The sequence below is a fragment of the Papio anubis genome, chromosome 7 (assembly GCF_008728515.1).
Source record: "Papio anubis isolate 15944 chromosome 7, Panubis1.0, whole genome shotgun sequence".
Classification (NCBI taxonomy): Eukaryota; Metazoa; Chordata; class Mammalia; order Primates; family Cercopithecidae; genus Papio; species Papio anubis.
In genome coordinates, this window is record NC_044982.1 from 120,833,622 (window position 1) to 120,854,885 (window position 21,264).

Here is a 21,264-nt window from a genome sequence, read left to right on the forward strand (position 1 = left end):
CCTCGAGCCTCCATCTTCTCACTCCATTCTCCCACAGCAGCCAGGGCAGCCTTCAGTATGCAGGTCTGTCAGGACACTCATTGCCTGAGGCATTTGGCAACTCCTACCAGTTGCAAGGCATGACCCCAAGGCCCTGTAAACACAGGCCCATGACCATCTCTTCCTCTATCTCACCCCTGTGCCTCTTATCACAGCAACACTGACCCACCCATCATTTCCGACTCAGTCCTGCTCCTGCCCCAGGGCCTCTGCATCAGGTTCTCCTTCCTCCTGGACTTCGCCACCTCCACCCCGGTCCACCCAGCTACGTTGACGGTCCTTCAGAACTCTGACCCACTGTCACTTCCTTGAAGCCTTCCCTGACTTCCTACAGGCCAAAACAGCTGTTTTTCCTCTCTGCCTCTTCTATTCCTCATGCACTTCTTTTTGGATTTTTCGCACATTTTACACTAGTTATTTGTTCATACACCAATCTTCCCCATGAGCTGAGGGCAGAAGCTGCGTCTTCTTTGTTTCATATCCCCAGTACCAAAGCCCTTGCCCACACACAGTAGATGATCAATAAATATTGACCAGAACTGCTCTGCTGGGTGAGTGGGGGTGGGGGTTCTGTGCTATCAGCTCAGTTATGAACTGGAGGAGAACCAGGAGGAGCTGAGTTTTGAGCCTCGTTTTAAAGAGGGAAGCATCTATGGAAAAGCCCAAGAAAGAACAGTGTCATGTCTGGGGACAGTGCAGGAAAGCCAGCGCATGTCTAGTGTGGTGGAGACAGATGCTGGTGTACGTTGAGGGCGAGGGGTTGCGGGTCCCTACCCAGCTGCCCATACCTGGCTCTCCCCGGCCCAGGTGCCCTTCTGGAACGGCTGCAATGAGGATGAGCACTGTGTCCCTGACCTTGTGCTGGATGCCCGGAGTGACCTGCCCACGGCCATGTGAGTTGGCTCCTTGCACCCCCACCCTCGCCCCTTCCCCTTCACTGTCAGAGGTTCTGGGGCTCCCGGGGCCCTGGATTGTTTCCTGGACGTCCTCCTCACAGACAGCGTGGATCAAACACTTGACTTGGAGCCTGTGTTCTAGCCCAGGCTCTACCTCCAACTCCTGCATAACCTCAGGAAAGTCTCCTCTGTAATATGAAACTACTAGTCTAATCTAATCTCAAATTTTGTTAAAAAAAGAAACCCTTTCTTCGGAGCCCACATTACAAACTAGATGAAAGGTAGAGACAGGGGACTCAGAGTTCTGGATGCTTGTCCTTCAGCCCCCAGATGAGGTGACTTCTAGAGCCTGCTGGCTGAACACCTTGGGCTTTCCAATCCTTCTGATGGAAGGATGCCAGGGACACCAGCAGAGGGGGAGCAGGGGACCCACAATCCCCTGGAAGAGACAAACGAACACACCAGGGAAAATAATCAACAATATCGTATTCTTAATTTACATAACATATTTTCCAATAATTTATGCTCAACTTTGATCCAACTATGAGATGATTCAGATAGAAAACATATATACCATGACATAGACAATAAAAAGAAATAGCACATTCAAAACTTGTAGAAGGATAATGGAGCACATATTCTAACCAGCTAGGCTAAAATAAGGATTATCTCTACATTAGTGCTGAGCTTCCTGGCAGCCAAGGCCAAAAGGGAAACAGGATGCATGGAGTGGTGATGCATGAGTGGTGAGGTCAAATAAGAGCTCTGGGTTCAGCAGAGGGTATGATCTCTATGGTGAGGACACCAAGGGCCTTTGAAATAGGAAGTGGTCTTGAAGGGTGAGCTCTTTCCAGCCCTGCCATCCATTTCCCCTCTTCTCCCAGTGGCTATTCCCATGAGCAGAGGCCAGTCAAGTGCCCAGACACACCTTTTTGCCCCAACCCTGGGGCTCCTCTCTACCCCTGCTTTCCTTATTCCATCTGCCCAATCTCTGGTGCTCTCTTGTTCTCAGGGAGTACTGCCAGAGGGTGCTGAGGAAGCCTACACAGGACTGCTCCACATACACGCTGTCCTTCGACACCACAGTTTTCATCATAGAGAGCACACGCCGGCGAGTGGCAGTGGAGGCCACACTGGAGAACAGGGGCGAGAACGCCTACAGCACAGTCCTAAATATCTCACAGTCAGCAAACCTGCAGTTTGCCAGCTTGATCCAGAAGGTAAGACCTCAGCGACCTGCCCAGACTGCCTGGCACAGAGGAAAAGGAAGGCCAGGTGGGGTCCGGGCTGGGTGTTAGAATCACGAGAAAGCTGGGTGCAGTGGCTCATGCCTATAATCCTAGCACTTTGGGAGGCTGAAGTGGGAGGATCACTTGAGCCCAGGAGTTTGAGACCAGCCTGGGCAACATAGTGAGACCCCATCTCTACAAAAAAATATATAAAATTAAATTAAAAAGAATCACAAGAGAGCTTTAAAAAGCTTGGCCCCAGACTCCTTCTCTGGAGGTCCCAACTGATTTGCTCTGGGTTTGGGCCTAGTGTCGGGAGGCTTTTAAAGCTTCCTTGGTGACTTCAGTGTGCAGGCAGGGCTGAGAACCACCAGCACCAGGGGAGTCTGAGCCCGCTGGGAACATGGAGAGGAATACCCTTCAGCCTGTCTCCTGGGCCCTGGTGAGGTGCACACACACCACGCGTGTGCCACCAGCCATCCACACCTTCTACCAACAGTGCACCCTGCGGGCTTGCTCTGAAGGTCCTTCTGACGAGAATCAGAACCAGTTCCTCCCCATGTTAAAACTTCTGATCACTCCCAGCTGCTGTCAGAACAAACTCCAGACTCCTCATTGTGGCATTCAAGGCCCATCCCATCCACCTCCTGCCACTTCTCCCCTAACCCTGCCACAGGCCACCTTGTTCCCAGCACGCCCTGCTCGTTCCCACCATGACCCCAACCTGGGACTCCTCTCTCCTCTGCCCAACAGGCTCCTGCTCCTACTCGGTGACCATCCACGTATTGCCCACTCATGGCGTCCAGCGCTGTGCTAGCACTTGGCGTACATTTAACCCTTGCAGCAGCCTCAGGCATAGCAGTAGTGGTGGTGGTAGTGGTGATGGTGGTGTCCCCATTTTACAGAGGAGGAAACTGAGGCATAGGGAGGGATTAAGGCTTGCCTGGGACCACACAGCTGGTGAGCAGCAGAGCAGAATTCCTGCCCCACAGCTGGCACCTGAGCCTGCGCTTTGTGATAAAGGATAGTCCTCAGCCCTGCTCTCTGGGGTATCTTTCCGGAAGCTCTCCAAGGCCACAGGCGGCCCGCCAGCCCGCACAGCATCTGGCACAGCCCTTCGTGTGCTCTGAAGAAACATCAGTCTCCAAGTGCTGGCCTCTTGAAACCCTCGACTCCCAGGGGCAAAGAGCCTTGTCTTAGCCATGTCTGTGTCCAGAGCTGGGCACATAGAAGGCCCTCAAGACAAGTTTGTTGAGTAAACTCAGACATCAATGTCATGTGTGCGTGTTGGGGGTCCCAGGACCCACACACACAGCCTCTGTCCTCGAGGATCTCAGTGTCAATGTGGAACCCAGTGTCCCGGGCAAGACAGGTGCTGGGCCAGGCTGTCCTCTCCACCCCAGAACCGCTGCCCAGCACCCCTCCCCGAGCGCCCCCCTTGCTTGCCACACACACAGGAGCAGTTCCTGCAGCCAGGAGGGGAAGCTGAGTGGAGGGAGGCCACCCCAGGAAAGCGAGGAGCTGCCTGCTCATGCCCCCCGTTCCTCCTCAGTGGGCTCCCCCATCCTCAAATAGACCTCAAGGCCTATCTGCAGCCACAGTCCCTTCTGTCAGGCCCAGGCCTGGGCCCCAACCCCACTCCCTCTCCACTGCCCAGAGTGACAGGCCAGACTGATGATGAAGAGCCCACCTGATGGTCTCTCAAAGTCCCCTCCTGCCCAGGGACTTGTGTCTGTCTGGATTTCAGGTATACGGAGGAAATCAAGCCCCACACCAGCATCCGCCTTCCCCTGCTTCCCTGGCCCAGACTTCACAAGGCCAGTCCCGTGCCTGCTCCTAACCCTGGGGAGGGAATCACGGAGCTAGTTTCTGTGGCTCAGAAGAGCTTTTGGAAGTGAGTGGAGGTAAAGAGAAGTGGGAGACACGTTCTATGAAGTGCTGTGTCCCCACACACAGCAGGTGGGGTGCAGGGCTAGCCTGGAGCCTGCCACCTTCACAGGTGCCGCCACCCATCCCCAACCCAGGAAACGCTCATGGCTGTGAGGTCGGCATTCCTCTCCTCTCTCTCTGCAACATCCAGCCAAGGGGAACTCTAGTAGAGAAAGCACCCCTCTCAGCCAAATGCAGATGTGTTAGTCTGATCACACACTTTTTGCACACACATGCGAAAACACAATGCCTACATATTCGTCAGGGAAAAGCACATGCTCAGTATACATGCAGCAGGTACATGCACACACATGCACTGACATGCAGACACACACAGAGTCTCCACAGACACAGGCTCACATTCGCACGGGTGCATGCATGCCCAGAGACATGCACAGCTGTGTGCCCAGGTAATGCCCAACAGTGCAGAGCCCACAGCAGGGACGAATAATCATCCTAACAGTAGCTGCCACATACGAGTGATGACAATAGGCAGGACATGGGATAGGCGCTGCATTTATGTGCATCGCATCATGTAATCCTCATAACAACTAGATGAGATAGTTACTGTCATCCCCATTTAACAGATGAGCAAAATGAGACGCATACATGAGCCCCTGCCATTCTCCTGCCACCGCCCAACAGCCTCTGAGTGTGTCCCGCCCCGTGTGAAGCCAAGTACCAGGCACCAAGTCACACCGCAGCCTCTGGGGCCTCTGGGATCTCAGACGTCAGAAGGGCTGTGGTCCGGGCTTCCGTATGGGTATCAGGGGCTGAGGCAGCCCCTGCGGAGGGGGGTGCAGGCTGGGGGTAAGGGAGCCTCCAGACCTGGTCCCAGGCCCCACCTAACTGCTGCCATGATGTCTGCCACCCACCTCCAGGAGGACTCGGACGGTAACATCGAGTGCGTGAACGAGGAAAGGAGGCTCCAGAAGAAAGTCTGCAATGTCAGCTACCCCTTCTTCAGGGCCAAGGCCAAGGTTGAGGCTGGGGACAGTCGGGGAGGGCCAGGGTGGGCACTGGGAGGCACAGGGAGTTTGGGGAGAGAGGCAAGAGCAACAGGAGTGAACAGAAGACCAGGGAGGGGTGGGAGGCCTGAGGTGGCTTTTATTTGTCTTTTCTCCCATGAAATGACATGCAAGTGACCAAATTAGCCAGCCATCCCCAGGCTAGCAGCCCATCCTTTAACTCAGAGAGAATTCCTACCACTCCCAGCCACTAGTCTCCCACCTGCCCTTAGCCAGTCCCACTGTTCTGCACCCTCACAAGTTTTTCAGATTTCTGGCCTCTGCCACTGTGCTGTGTATGGGGAGGGATGGGGAGAGAAACTACCATTTCATGAGCACCTACCACCCAACTGTGCTTAAGAGCTCATGTGAATAGAGGGTGGGTGTGTGAAGGGAGAAGCAAAGTAGCTGGGAAAGGGAGGGAGACACCAGATCGCAGGGAGTGTTTGGACATCAGCCCTGGACAGTGGGCAGCCACAGAAGGTTCTGGAGCAGGAGAAGATCTAATTGAGGCCAAGCTGCTTGGACTTGGGAATCAGAGAGGAGCCGTGGCAGGAGCCAGCTAGGCAGCAGCAGTGCTCCCAGGAGCAGGGTCTGCACGGCTGGGGAAAGTGGAAGAAATGGGAGCGGGGATGAGGGCTCCTTAGCAAAGCACCTCCCTGGTGAGAAACAAGTCGAAGGTGTAGTTTCTGGTTTGAGGCGCCGACAAACCCAGGAGCTCTGGAGTGGGGATGGAGCAGGACACAGCCCAGGCTTCCCCACCCATGCCCAGCCACTGCTGTGGAGAAGGGGCCGCTGAGGTCTCCTCATCTCGTGAGGGTGAGACCTGGGAGAGAAGCAGGTGTCTGTGCAAAGTCCCAGTAATGCCCCCAGGCGGGGCGGGGAGGAGGCGAGGAGGGTCGCATGTTTCCCCACCGCGGGGCAAAGGGCAGGGGGAGCATCAGGGCCCAGGTCAGCAGTGCGGCAGGAGCACTGCCAGACAAGGGGCAGACGCCTGCTGGGTGGCCACTGGCCCTCATCCCTCTCTGGGCCATCCCCTCCCCATCACGCACAAAGAAGAGGTGGGTGAGGCGGTCCTACCAAACGCTTCTGGCCCCTACATCCTGTAATGGCCGTCGGCCCTTCCTGCCGTCAAGGCCCCCTACCCTAAAAATCCTGCAGACAGAGTCTGGAGCTGGACTTGCTGCTTTCTGGTTGCCTTTTGTTAAAAACAAAAGAAGAGGAAGAGGGAGGAGTCTGGCTCAGCCCCGAGAAACCCCACTGTGGGAGCTGTTGTCTTTGGCTGTGTCCCCACAGCAGCCCTGAAGCTCAGCTCACGTTCTCTAGCACCTGGTCCTCCCTTTCCAAGCCTGTTCCCAGCCAGCAGTTCCCCAACCCCCTAGCAAGCTCTCCCACCCCAAGCCTGGCAGGGGGCTGTGGGGAGTGGGCTGTGGGGAGTGGGCGGGGCTGGTCCCGGCAATGCCCAGACATGCGACCGCTTCCTTGCAGGTGGCTTTCCGTCTTGATTTTGAGTTCAGCAAATCCATCTTCCTACACCACCTGGAGATCGAGCTCGCTGCAGGCAGGTCAGGGCCGTGCCTGCTCCCTCTCCCCCAAGCTTGCTACTCTGGGGCCCAGTTCTCTGGCTGCTAGCGACTGCTCCTCCCAACACTGAGTCCGCAGCCCCACGCCCTGTCCCTCACTGCCCCAACCTTGAGTGGAGGGAATGGAGTGGGGAGGTGAACCGGCATCTGTTGCAGGTGTGGGCCAACCTGCTGCCCCTTGTGTTGCCACCGCTCTTCATTCTTTGGATGATAAATAATAACGTCAGCCCTTTACTTTTAGACAACCCTGTATACAGTAGTAATTCACAAACCCTACGGTTATAAAGCATTATACAGACAAAAATCTCAGTCCTCACAGAGGCCCCTTAAGATCATCAAAGCAGGGGTTATTCCCCACACCATCTTCCAAGTTAAGAAAAGAGAGGCTCGGAGAGGGTGAGTGAATTTCCCAAGGACACACAGCAGTGAATTGTGCAGCTGGAAGCTGAACACTACTCATCCTATTCCCCATCCAGGGCTCTTCCTGTCCTAGTCACCTCTCTCCCATTTTTAAGAGGCCTTTTGTTACTCTGTGTGGGTCTTCCTGTCTGTCTGTCTGTCTCCCAGGTCTCTCAGAGGTAGCTTGCTATATGCTGACACCATGAATCACTTTGTGTCAGTAGTAAATACATGTCTCTTTTGTGCAGAATTACCTCTATGTGGGGAAGGACAGAGGGATTCTGTCCACTGTGGAGCCTTACAAATGGCAAAAATCCTTAGCTAAGAAATAAATACCACAGACAAACCGAACACTAACATTGCAGCACACACACACGCAGGTCAGAGGTCACAGAAGCACTGGGCACTCACACCCCACATGTGCTCGCGTCCCAGCTACAGTTAAATGAATTGCGCGTTGTGGTAGAATTCTCACACGCCACGTGGCAAACTTGGCAAGGCCTCCCTTGCGCTCTGCCCTGCTCTTAGAAAACCCAGTCCCGTCTTCACGGGAGAAATGAGCGCGCACTTGCAGAGCAGTGTCTCTGGCACAGCTGTGGGCGGTGTCTGAGAACTAGGTGTGTGTAGGAGGGGGCTCTGGGGGCACATCTGTGTGTGGTGGGTCTCCCTTTTCTAACCAAACCCCTATCCTGGGGTAAGGCTTCCAAAGGGAATCAAACTCGGTCTATGTGGCAAGCAAGAATCGTACATGTTTATGTCTAAAATGATTTGCCCCAGTAGTTCATGGTGCTCAGATATGAAGGGAGGTACACTGGACAGAAGCCCCCTGAAGATGTCTGTGAATTTCACTCCCAGCCTTCTCATGGCAGCAGAGTGCCCCTGGCCGCCCTGTAGGAGCTGCCCCCGGTCAGTCCAGGGATAAATGAACGACTCCACTGTGAATTCCTCACCATCCCTCCTCCGTGGGCAAGCCTTTGCCACAGGTGTCGTCTCCCACAGACCCTGAGAATCCAGCAGGCAGCAGGATTGGCCCGCCTGACCGACGGGCAGCCCGGTGAGGGAGGCAAACAGGCTGGGGTCCCGTCCATGCCAGGCCAGGCACAGGCCTCCCAGATGCAGTCCAGAGCCCTCCCCTGACTCCACCTAAAGGGGCAGCAGGTAGAGCTGGTGTCATCCATCCCCACTTCTGGCCCTTCCTCTCCTAGGAGATGCCTCAGGTTTCCTGTCTGACCTGTCTGGTGCCCATCAGCCCCAGATAAGCCAGCTGCTCCTTCCACAGTCTGCCTCAGACCCTTCCCGCTGCCTGTGCTGAACCCCTTCCTGACCCTGCTGCCTGGCTCTCCCTGCAGTGACAGTAACGAGCGGGACAGCACCAAGGAAGACAACGTGGCCCCTCTACGCTTCCACCTTAAATACGAGGCTGACGTCCTCTTCACCAGGTGGGCCGGGCTCCAGGGGCCCCAGGAGAGGGAAGGCATGGAGAGTGGGAAGATGGAGGCCTAAGGGGGGGTACCCTCTGATGAGCCCTAATAGGGCCAGACGCCCGCACTAAGGGACTATGGATGGAGCCAAGAGTGTCCCTGATGGGTCAGAGAGTGCAGCTCCCCATCCAATATCGGGAGGGGATATCAAAATAGAGGAAGGAGGAGACACAGGCCTGGCCCTGGGGAGCTCCCAGCAGGGGCAAGAAGGGAGGGTGGGGGCAGTGGGAGGCGTCCAGCCCTGGCATAGGCAACAAGTGGATGCATGGTCTGTAGAGAATTTAAAAACAGTAATAATATCTGTCATAAGTCAATCTGCTTTTTATTATCATCTTACGCCAGCACATCTAAACAACGTCAGTGGGAAAAGACTCCTCCCCAAAAGACAGACTGCTCCCACCCCCGCCCCTTTGGTACGCTACTGGCCCCCAATCGGACGAAGGAAACAGCCCCTGTCCTCTGAGAGCTCACGGACAGATGGAGAAGTCAGGGCAGAACAGCAGATACGAAGAGGAAGCTCAGGCCCTCCCACACCAGCCATCCCTAGAGGGTGGAAGGCAGCACAGTGGCACGGTCGCTCCGAAAAGCAGCTACACCCCTAGGCAAACAGGCTGGGGCAGGGATGAAATAACTGGCTTTTCTGACTCACGCCCACCCACTCAGGAGGCAGACATTGCTCACTCATGGCAGCGCTGATTCCTGCGAAGGCTCAGAGTCCTTCCAACATGACACTCACTCCCAACCGACACAAGAGGGAACCTGTTTTTTGTGGCCCGGGGGAGGCCGGCACATGCCGTCTCCCTCTTTCATTCATCTGTCATTCCAGCCAGCACTGACTGAGCTCACGACAGCCCTGTCCTCTGTCTCTGCAGGAGGAGCAGCCTGAGCCACTACGAGGTCAAGCCCAATAGCTCGCTGGAGAGATACGATGGTATCGGGCCTCCCTTCAGCTGCATCTTCAGGGTGAGGCTGGAGGGGAGCCGGGTGGAGGGGGAACGATGGGATCTGAGCACCCCCATCCCGGAGGGGAGGAATGTGGAATCATCACTAGTGCCCGGAGTCCAGTCTCAACCCTGACACCCACCCACTGTGCGACTTTAGGCACGTCACTGCCCCTCTCTGGGCCTCTCAGTCTTCCGAAAAACAACTGGACTGCAGTGGGAAACATATGGGTGGAGATAGGGTGTGGTTACCTAAAATTCTTTAAAAAAATTTTTAAACAGTTGTTTAAACACACTAGGGTTTACTCTCTCCCACAAAAGAAGTCCAGAGTTGGCAGCTTCACAGAGTCATCCAGGAGTGGGTCTTCTATTCCACCATCCTTGGCGTGAACTTACCAGCCTCCAGTTTGCCTCACAGTACAAGATGGCTGCAGCTCCAGCCATCACGTTCTCATTCCAGGCAGCAGGAAGGAGGAAGGGGAGAAGAGCATGCTCCCTCTTTATTAAGGGACCTCCCTGGCAGTTCCTCACTCTTCCAGTGACCTCTCTTTATCCAGAACGTTGTGATTCAGCTGTAAGGGAGGCTGGGAAATGTGGCTTTTAGTCTCAGTTCTGTCACTAAGGAAAAAGGGAGAATGAGAGTTAGGAGGCAACTCAGCAGCCTCTGCTACAGTGGGTCCTGATAGCTCCCTCAACCCTGAACTGCTGTAAGTTTATCAACTTCTCCTAGGCTGCGTGAAAGCTGAGGACAGGTTGACAGCTGGATACTGGACTTCAGACACACTGAGCCCTGCATGGCTTGTTCAAGAGAGGCCTAGTAAGCTGCTCAGGGCCACATAGCTCATAGGTAGTGGGGGCCCAGGATTAGATTCCTGGTCTTTCTGATTCCAAACTCCTGCTTAGAATCACTGCTGCTCTGGCACTAAATGTGACACTGCTAGAATGTGAACAATCACACACTCGCTATTTAGTAATACATCCTTTGTTAATTAATGATTCCATCTCATAATGCATTCATTGCTGTCACCGTCTTCACCCCTGGCCTCTACAAAATCCCACCCCAGCCAAAAAGAGTTGAAAATGCAGGTGGACTGGGCACAGTGGCTCACGCCTGTAATCCCAGCACTTGGGGAGGCTGGGGCAGGCAGATCATGAGGTCAGGAGATCGAGACCATCCTGGCTAACACGGTGAAACCCTGTCTCTACTGAAACTACAAAAATTAGCGGGTGGTGGCGGGCGCCTGTAGTCCCAGCTACTCAGGAGGCTGAGGCGGGAGGGTGCCGAACCCGAGGCCCGGGCACACAGTGAGAGCCTCCCAGCCTGGGTCATAGAGCGAGACTCAGTCTCATAAAAAAAGAAGAAAAGAAAATGGAGGTGGCCCCTGCTCTCCGGCCTCTGGATCCCCACTGGCTTGTCTTCAGCTTCCAGCCACCCCTCCCCTCTCAGGCTTTCTTGCACTTGTCTGTGCAGTCCCCGGCCACAATTTGACAGAGTGTAGGAGCTTCCACAGCGAAAACACCAGGGGCCTTGAGTGGGCCTTTTTCCCAGGCCTGGTGGGGGAATTGCCACCCCCAGGGGCTGGTTGGCCCCTGTGGACCTTGTTTTCCGCCCCCCTCAACTGACTGTGCTGACACCCCCCCATCTCGGGCCACAGATCCAGAACCTGGGCTTGTTCCCCATCCACGGGGTGATGATGAAGATCACCGTTCCCATCGCCACCAGGGGCGGCAACCGCCTGCTGAAGCTGAGGGACTTCCTCACCGACCAGGTACCGATGCCCTTGGGCGCCGGCTCAGGGGAGGGGACCAGAAGGAGACAGACATTCCCCCTACGTGTGTCCCCAGGTTCCCAGACCCCAGCTCCCTTCTCCAGGGCCAGGGCTAGAGGAGGAGAAAAGATACATCTCTGGGAACCTGCGTCTGCCAGAGCTGGTTGTGAGGCTGTGTGTGTGTGTGTCCGTGTCCTTTATGTAGGCGAACACGTCCTGTAACATCTGGGGGAACAGCACTGAGTACCGGCCCACCCCAATGGAGGAAGACTTGAGTCGTGCTCCGCAGCTGGTGAGTGCCCCCATGCAGAGAGCCACAGTGGTTGGGGTTAGAGGCGTGCCGCCAGCGCTCCGGGGGCCATTTCCCTCCTGATCCAACAGCTTGTCAATAAGAGCTTACTGAGCACCTAGATGTACCCAGCCCCAAACCAAGAAAAAACTGAAGGAGGAAAAGACTTCTTGGCCTGTGTGAGTCCCCCATCTCACAGGGAGTGGGACAAACCCACAGAGTGAGTGTCTGAGAAGCCAAGGTCACAGCCTGCGGTGTGTCAGGCAAACGAGCAGAAAGGGGTGGGGACAGTGGACTTGCACCTGGGCCAAGCGGGCCCGTAGGGTACAGAGAAGCAGAGAGAAGCGGAACAGCGGAACACACACGTGGCTTGTACTGGAGACATTTGGCCGCATCAGCTGGGGCCTCCTGCCCTAGAGATGGAATGCAGATCAGCTTCAATTTCCACAGCCCTCCCGAAACACCTGCTTATTTCCGTTTGCTTTCTCAGGGTTGCCTCTGCCTCCAGATACCAGTTTCTCACCCTGCTTCCACTGTTCTTTACCCAGACAACAATCTTCGCTGTTTTAATTTTACTTCCCCCAGACAAGTGCCCCCCACAAAACACTTATTGAGGGTAGCGTGCTTTGCCAAAGATTTGGGCTGCATTGGGGTTGAGGTGGGCAGCGAGGCAGCAACACTAGCAACTTTCACCTAATAAATTCTGTTTGAAGATTGGGTTTCCCATCAACGTTAGCTTCTCCGCTTAATCCTTATATTATAAATGATCTTGTGGTATTACTCTAGCTAAGACCTCCAGTGCAATGGTAAATAGATATGATGATGACAGAATCATCAGGATTACCTTAATCATGATGACTTAAAGGAATTTATTTTGATTTTGATTGTTAAATATGATCATTGCTATAGGCGTCACACATGAGGGGATTTCAAAATCATTAGGCATCCACCTTCCAGTCCTGATTTGGTTCCTTCTAACTTCTTTTGGTTTGTTAAATCTTAAAAATATATATTTAAAGGACACCCATTTTTCCTCAGCTAATAATGTTAAAAAAACACTGCATTAGGCCATGCACAGTGGCTCGTGCCTGTTGTCCAAGCACTTTGGGGGGCCGAGGCAGGCGGATCATGAGGTCAGGAGCTCGAGACCAGCCTGGCCCACATAGTGAAACCTCATCTCTACTAAATGTACAAAAATTAGCTAGGTGTGGTGGCGTGCATCTGTAGTCCCAGCTACTTGGGAGGCTGAGGCAAGAGAATCGCTTGAACCCGGGTGGCAGAAGTTGCAGTGAGCCGAGATCGTGCCACTCTACTCTAGCCTGGGCAACAGAGCAAGACTCTGTCTCAAAAAAAAAAAAAGGACTGCATTGACATGGTTAAATTCCCAGGATGCTTAGTTATTTAAGAATGGACTGAATGGTTGGTATCATGGCTTACAAAAGTGTTTTGAACTTGATGGAGCTTATGTTGAGAAGTAAAATTTAATTTTTAATGTTTATCTTTTAATTCCATTTTTCCACAAACTTTTTGAAATTCCTTTGAGAGGAGCGAGCAGGAGCATTGTCATGGTGGAGAAGGACTCTCTGGCAACATTTTCCCAGCCATTTTTCTGCTAAAGCTTTGGCTAACTTTCTCACAACACTGTTGTAATAACCAGATGTTCTCTTTCTTTGGCCCTCCAGAAAGTCAACAAGCAAAATGTTCTGAGCATTCCGAAAAACTGTTGCCATGACCTTTGCTCTTGACTGATCTGCGTTTGCTTTGACTGGACCACATCCACCTCTTGGTAGCCACTGCTTTTTTTGTGCTTTGTCTTCAGGATGGTACTGGCAAAGACACCTTTTATCTGTTATAATTATTTGAAGAAATGCTTCAGGATCTTGATGCCACTTGTTTAAAATTTCCATTGAAAGTTCTGCTCTTTTCTGCAGCTGATCTGGGTGCAACAGATTGGGCACCCGTCAAGTGGAAATTTTGCTCAACTTTAATTTTTCAGTCAGAATCATGTCAACTAAGCCAACTGAGATGTCTATAGCGTTGGCTAATGGTTCTGCTGTTAATCGTCAGGCTTCTTCAGTGAGGGCCTGGACGAGATTATTTTTTTCCTCACAAATTGATATGAATGATCTGCTGCAAGCTCCATCTTCAGTGTCAATGTCCTCTAACCCCTCCTTTTTTTTTTTTTTTTTTGAGACTGAGTCTTGCTCAGTCACCCAGCTGGAGTGCAATGGTGTGATCTCGGTTCACTGCAACCTCCGTCTCCCGGGTTCAAGTGATTCTCCTGCCTCAGCCTCCTAAGTAGTTGGGATTACAGGCACATGCCACCACGCCTGGCTAACTGTTTGTATTTTTTTAAATAGAGACGGGGTTTTACTGTGTTAGCCAGGATGGTCTCAGTCTCCTGACCTTGTGATCTGCCTGCTTCAGCCTCCCAAAGTGCTTGGATTACAGGCGTGAGCCACCACACCTGGCCCTCTAGTCCCTTCTTAAAACAAGTTATCCATTTGCAAACTGCTGATTTCTTTGTGATATCATCCCCATCAACTTTTTATAATGCATCAATGATTTCACTGTTTTTCCACTCAAGTTTCGCCATAAATTTGATGTTTGTTTTTGCTTCAATTTTAGCAGAACTCATGTTGCTCTGATAGGGGCTGTTTTCAAACTGATGTCCTTCTTAGTGCCTCAAACTAGATCGTGTTCACATAGGTTACAACAAGTTAATACGAGTTTATTTTGGTGCAAAAAAAGTTTTGGAATCCATGCATAGTTTTTCCGTAATACACATTTTCCATGAACTTTATGAAGACCCCTTTTATCTGATTCAGGAAGTTCCCTGGGAGTTTTTATCATGAACAGAAGTTGGACTTCCTAAAATACTTTTTCTGCATCTGTTGCAGCGATCATAGAATTTTTTATCTTAATGTGTTTATATGGTGATGGGAAACATTTATAGATTCCCTAATGTTGAACCAAAGTTCTGTCCCTGGAATATACCCAGGCCGGTCACAATGCACAGCTTCAACTGGAGCATCAGATATACCGTCCTTCATTTGTCCTTCAGTCATCCCCTGGCAGGCACAGTGCACATGTCCCCCACTCCCAAATTTCTCCTTGTCCCCTGTCCTCTGCATCTGCCCCCAGGAACAGAGCCCCAGTCATTCAAGCAGTGTTGCCGCCCCCTGCACCCCTAGCCCAGCAGCTCAGCCCTGAGACCCATCTTCTCTTTCAGAATCACAGCAACTCTGATGTCGTCTCCATCAATTGCAATATACGGCTGGCCCCCAACCAGGAAATCAATTTCCATCTACTGGGGAACCTGTGGTTGAGGTCCCTAAAAGCAGTAAGTAGAGCCCCTGGGTTGCGCTGGAAGGAAGAAGGGAAAGGGGGTGGCTGTTGGGATGTCTTCCACCTGGGGCTGCCTGGGGAGGGGACGGGAAGAAAAGCTTCCAGGCCAGCTTCTGACGAGCCCTCTGATTGCACAGCTCAAGTACAAATCCATGAAAATCATGGTCAACGCAGCCTTGCAGAGGCAGTTCCACAGCCCCTTCATCTTCCGTGAGGAGGATCCCAGCCGCCAGGTGAGCCCCTGGGAGCCCTGCAGAACTGGGCTTAGGCCAGACAGCTTGGGAAAGGGTTGGCCGCACCCTTCTAGAGTTTTCCTACAACCCCTGGCTGCATGTCCCAGCAGCAGAGAATCAGGCAGACCTGAGGGCTGTTAGGGCGGCCGCTGAGGAGAGGGGAAAAAGCAAGACAAATGGGCCTCAGGGGCAACACTAGGGAAGGTCCAGAGGTCTAGTGTGAACTGAATTTGTGAAAACCAAAGGATGGGAGATGCCTCGGTATTGGCCTCTTTATTAGTTGGGTAAAAGCAGGTTGTTACAGATCACACTGGCTTCATTCGGGGTCCGGGAAAGGAGTGAGACTCTGTGTGAGACCCAACGAGAAGTGAGGTCTTAAAGAAAAGCCCATTCCTGGAAGAAGTAGCAAAGGAAGAAAAAAGAAAAGAAATACATTTGTGAAAGCAAGCAAGCAAGCAAAGCCCAGTCCTGTGGAAATAGACAGGGCAGCCGGGCGTGGGACGCTGCTGCCCTCCACTGGCCACACCCCAGAAATGCCAGCCTGGGCTCCAGGCGAGTGTTCCTGTTACAGAGGCGGAGTAAGCTCCCATCCCGACCCCAGGGAGATGCTGGAGAGCAAAGAGGCGGGGTCAGGAAGCATCCCTTATAAAACAATCCAACAAAAACCAATCACAATAGGGCAGAGGGATGCCAGGCAGAGGGGTATCAGGATCCACCTAAGGAGCTGTGTTGTGTGTTCATTCGTTTGGCATTTGTTGGGTGTCTCTCCTACGACTCCTTCGGCCCCAAAAGGGGAAACGGGGATAAATTAGGCAGGCAGGGGAACAGGGACAATAAACGGGTGAGTGAAGTCTGGGGGTGAGCGCAGTCTGGGGGTGAGCACTGGCCTAGGGGAGCGGTTCAGAGCGAGAGACGTCCCTGGAAAGCTTTCTGGAGACTGTTTGAACCGAATCTTGAAAGATGCTGGAATGTTCCCAGCATCCAAGAGAGGGAGGTATGGTACAGGCACCCCCACACACACATATACCCTACACGTACAGGGATTGAGAGAGACAGAGAGACAGAGAGACAGAGAGAGAACCCTTCTTCTCACATTGATGCTTGTCTTTTAGGTGACTTTTCCTTCTTCCACCCCCACTCAACCGCCCCAAAAATTCCTCTTATACTCTGTAGATGCCTCACTTCTCTTTTAGAAATCCAGCAACCCCGAAATTAAGCCCCTGTATGCTGGGCTCTGTGCTAGGTGCCAGCGCTGGGGAGGCATAGCCAGGTACCCGCCTTGAGGGACAGAAAGAGCACACATAAGGGCCCTGCCATTTGCTGGCCCCCAGCTGTGTGCCCAACATGGTGACAGACCTCACAACACTGTGAGGCACTGTCGCCACCCCCATCTCTCAGGTATGCACACCGAGGCATGTGAGATGAGGCAGGAGGGACAGTGACTCGCCTCAAGTTGAACAGCGAGTCAGTGGCCAAAGCAGGGCCCTGTCTGCTGTTGCGGGTGGTCCGTTCACTCCACATGTTAGCTGAGCTCCTGCTGCATTCCCGGCACAGTTCCAGGTTCTGAGGATAGAGCAGGGACAAAACAATGCCCCCGCTCTCCTACAGCTGACATTCTAGGCGGGCAATAAACATAAATATAAACATTATCAACTGGTGATAAGGGCCACCCAGAAAAAGGCACACATCTAAGGGTGGAGTGCCAGGGGGCGCTGTATTATACAGGGGAGGTGGGAAAAGCCTTTCCAATAAAGTGACATCAGACAGAGACCATGAGGAAGACAGAAATGTCTTGCGGCTGTGTGAGGAAAACTCTTGCAGGCAGAGGGAATAGCAGTGCCTGCAGCAGGCACGCCATGGCATGCATGTTGGAGGCCAGGTGGCCGGAGTCTAGAGTAGAGTGAGAGGGAGCAGGAAGTGAGGTCAGCAAGACAGGTGGGACCAGAAAGGGGAGGGCCTTGCAGGCCAGGGCCAGGACTGCACTTTTTACTCCGAGCGAGCTTGAGCAGAGCAGAGCATGGGCCTGCCTTCCTGGTTAGAAGGATCCCTCTAGCTGCTGTGCTGAGAACAGACTGCAGAGGTGAGGCAGTCGGGCAGCGCTGTAGTCTCCAGAGGAGATGTGAGGGCGCTCAGGTCCAGGAGGTAGGAGGAGTGGCCACATTCCAGGTGTTTCCAAGATAGAGTGGACACACTTTGTTGCTGGGCTCCGTGTGGGTGAGAGTTAGGGTCAGTGATGGATATGTGGCTTCTGGCCTAAGCAGTGTGGGGGGATAGTGCTGCCATTTGCTTAGGTGAGAAAGAACTGGAAGGAGCAGGCTTGAGGGGCTGGGGTGTTAAGAGCTTGGTTAGGGGCCTGTTACAGTTGCCAGGCAGGCCAGGAGACGGTCGGTATGAGCCTGGAATTCAGTGGAGAATCCAGGCGGAAGACAGAAATGTGAGAGCAGTCGGCGTGTAGACGGTGATAGCCACAGGACTGAGGGAGCTGGCCTGGACTTGCTTTCTGACCTTCCCAGCCCTGGCCACTTTTGCCTTTGGGACGCCTTTCTCCACGGGAAAAAAATATTTAAAATTATGGTTTATAACTGTGTTGGCACAAAGACAAAAAAATGTTATCCAAGCTGGATTTTATTCCATTTTTTCCTCTAATTTAAAAAGAAATGTAAACATTTTCATGGGCTCCTAAAAGTGTTATGGGCCTTGGCACCATGCCTACCGTGACTCGTGGGAAAGTCAGCCCTGAGTTCACCCAGGAAGTGACTCTAGAAAAAGAAGAGGTGCAAGGACTGAACCGCGGGACACACTGACCTTTAGAAGTGCGGGAGGCAATGCGGAGGCAGCAAAGGGAGAAGGAGTAGCCCATGTGGTGGGAGGAGGATCCAGGGAGTGGTGGGGCCTGAGGCCAAAGGCAGCAAGTGTCTCAAGGAGGCGGGATCACCTGGGCCACTGAACCCAGTGTCGGCTGTTCAGGTGCTGGTCGTCCTGAGGCCTCGGCTGGCCTGTCCACCCATCCCTCTGGCATCCCCCTGAAGAAGAGGATGCAGCTCTCCCACCAGGTGCCAGCTGTCTCCACCCTCCTGCCCCTCCCATGCTGCCACCCCAGCCCCAGAACAGTAATGCTGTTGGCCTGGCCCCCATCCCTTTGCAGATCGTGTTTGAGATCTCCAAGCAAGAGGACTGGCAGGTCCCCATCTGGATCATTGTGGGCAGCACCCTGGGGGGCCTCTTGCTGCTGGCCCTGCTGGTCCTGGCACTGTGGAAGGTGAGGGCCCCCGCAGGGGAGGGAAGGAGCAGCATCCTGGCTGGTGGGCTCAGGCTCCAGCCCCTGGAGCTTCGTGGCCGCTGCCATGTTCTCCTCTCCAAGGGAGCTGGCACCCCACCCCCTCACCACAGCAGACACATTGGTTAGGGCCAACACAGGGCACTCAGACTACGGCTCTGACCTATCTGTGGGTGCCTTTGAGAACCTGATGAGAACTAAGGTTCCTATTAATAGAGAAAGAAAAAAAAAGCAAGTACAAACAACTGCACAAAATTTCTCCAACAATGTCAAGCTGTTAACAAACCTCCCAAAGTCCATCTCTGTCTCTGAAGCTCTGGTTACAAACCCCTTGTCTCAGCCTCCTCGTGCTACAGATGAAGGAGGCCCAGAGAGGGATGTTGGCTGGGGCTGGTCACACAGCAAGGTGTGGGAGCCAGCATGACTTCTTGTATGCCGCCCACGGTCTCATCCACTGTGTTCCAGTCCACAGAGGCAGTTCTGGAGGAGGGGTGCTCAGAAGGAGCTGGGGTACTCAAGGAAGCCCTGAGGGAGGAATCTCGAGGAAGGGTAGTGGAGGGAAAGCAGGGGTAGGCCTTGTCCACCCTGTCCTCCTCTGAGACGTCTCCCTTTGCTTCCTCACAGCTCGGCTTCTTTAAAAGTGCCAGGCGCAGGAGGGAGCCTGGTCTGGACCCCACCCCCAAAGTGCTGGAGTGAGGCTCCAGAGGAGACTTTGAGTTGATGGGGGCCAGGACACCTGTCCAGGCAGTGTTCAGACCCAGGCCTGTGGCCCCACCGAGCTGGAGCGGAGAGGAAGCCAGCTGGCTTTGCACTTGACCTCATCTCCTGAGCAATGGCGCCTGCTCCCTCCAGAATGGAACTCAAGCTGGTTTTCAGTGGAACTGCCCTGCTGGGAGGCTGGGACACCTTCAACACAGACCCCTAGGGATTTAAAGGGACACACCCCCACACACACACCCAGGCCCACGCCAAGGCCTCCCTCAGGCTCTCTGGAGGGCATTTGCTGCCCCAGCTACTAAGGTGCTAGGAATTCGTAATTATCCCCATCCTTCAAAGAAACCCAGGGAGGAAGACTGTAAATACGAACCCAATCTGCACACTCCAGGCCTCTAGTTCCAGAAGGACCCAAGACAGAACAGATCTGAAGTCTGCCCTTTTCTCTCACCCTTCCCACCCCTCCATTGGCTCCCAAGTCATACCCACTCCCTTCCCCATAGATAGGCCCCTGGGGCTCCCGAAGAATGAACCCAAGCCCAAGGGCTTGATGGCGACAGCTGCGAGCCAGGGATGAAGAAAGACTCTGAGATGCGGAGACTGATGGCCAGACAAGTGGGACCAGGATACTGGACGCTGCCCTGAGATGAGAGGCAGCCGGGCTCTGCACCCACGTGCATTCACGTTGACCGCAACTCACACATTCCCCCACCAATTGTGGCCCCTTGCTCTCAGCTGCCAACCCTCCCAGGCCACTTTTGTTCCCAGGTACCTCATGGGAAGCATGTGGATGACACAATCCCTGGGGCTGTGCATTCCCACATGTCTTCTTGCTGCAGGCTGCCCCTAGACATGGACGCACTGGCCCGGCTGCAGCTGGGCAGCAGGTGTAGGGGTGGGGAGCCTCCCCTCCCTGTATCAGCCCCTCCCTACACATACACACTGCCTCCCATCCTTCCCTTATGCCAACCAGTGCACAGGGAAGGGCTTGGCCAGCGCTGTTGAGGGGTGCCCTCTGGAATGCACTGAATAAAGCACGTGCAAGGACTCCTGGAGCCTGTGCAGCCTCGGTGGCAAATATCTCATCCGCCGGCCCCCAGGACAAGTGGTATGACCAGTGATAATGCCCCAAGGACAAGGGGCATGCCTGCTGCCCAGCGGAGTAATTTATGCCTTAACCTTGTTTTGAGGTAGAAATGAAAGGGGGACACATCAAAGGCATCTGTCCCCCTGTGCACAGTACGACCTTTACTGTCGTGAATATTTTTGAAAAATTAAAAATACAGTGTTTAAAAACAACCAAGCACTGACATCCCATTCTGTGGGCAGAGCACATCACAGTGAGCCACACTCCGCTTTGAAGGAGAGGAAGTAGCTGAGGGGGTTCCTTGCTTTCTCCCCGCTACATGTCGGAAGGGACTCATCTGCTATTTGCTGCCCACAACATGCCCTCCAAGTGGCTGCCTGGCTTCTGTGTGGCGTCTCCAGGGGTGGAGTGCTCTCTCTCCCAAGATCGCCCTTCCATCTATGGCCAGTGTGGATGGTTAGGACCCAAATGTTTCACTGTAGCTTCTGCCCTTGGTTCCAGCTCTTCCCTCTCACGCCTCCCAGACTTCTCCAGGCCAGTTTCATTGTTAACCCTCTTACACTCTGACTTCAACCAAGGCGTCTCCATTCTGTTCTTGTGCCATTCATGTCTTGGAATCCCAATAAGTAGAACCGTGGAAATAATTTGATCTTGTTTTTGCATAAATGAGGACACTGAGCACCAGAGAGAGCCCTAGGCTCCCACAGCAGAACCAAAGCTAAACCTAGGACTGCTGTCTCCCAAGCCAGATTCTGTCATCCGAGCGCAGCCTCAGAAGGGCTTGATGTGCAGCAAAAGGTGAAAATGGTGAAACTAAAATTTGAGTATCAAAACCCATTGCCTTCTAATAGAATCAGAAGGAAATGTTGCTAAATCATATTCCATTTCAGTCATCACTCTTATGAATGGGGTAACCTGGCTAAATAAGAACTAATGAACCCCCATTCACAAGTGCATTGTTTGATTTAGCACCAAGTCTTCCATCAAATACCATCAGATCTGAGAGAATGCTCTTATGGAAAACCTGATTTTTAGAGGTTGGC

General features: G+C 53.3%; 1 protein-coding gene across 1 annotated transcript in view; it reads left to right on the plus strand.

The window, feature by feature from the left end:
* The window catches only part of ITGA11 (integrin subunit alpha 11), a 133,908-nt gene extending 113,053 nt beyond the window's left edge, over positions 1–20,855 (plus strand). The window contains exons 19-30 of the mRNA XM_003901113.5: positions 847–932; positions 1,948–2,155; positions 4,975–5,073; positions 6,589–6,665; positions 8,432–8,521; positions 9,436–9,526; positions 11,160–11,273; positions 11,479–11,565; positions 14,795–14,905; positions 15,048–15,143; positions 18,289–18,402; positions 19,045–20,855. Of these exons, the coding sequence (XP_003901162.3) occupies positions 847–932; positions 1,948–2,155; positions 4,975–5,073; positions 6,589–6,665; positions 8,432–8,521; positions 9,436–9,526; positions 11,160–11,273; positions 11,479–11,565; positions 14,795–14,905; positions 15,048–15,143; positions 18,289–18,402; positions 19,045–19,116 (1,245 nt within the window). The 3' untranslated portion in view covers positions 19,117–20,855. The remainder of the gene's footprint in view (positions 1–846; positions 933–1,947; positions 2,156–4,974; positions 5,074–6,588; positions 6,666–8,431; positions 8,522–9,435; positions 9,527–11,159; positions 11,274–11,478; positions 11,566–14,794; positions 14,906–15,047; positions 15,144–18,288; positions 18,403–19,044) is intronic.
* Positions 20,856–21,264: the final 409 nt, after the last annotated feature.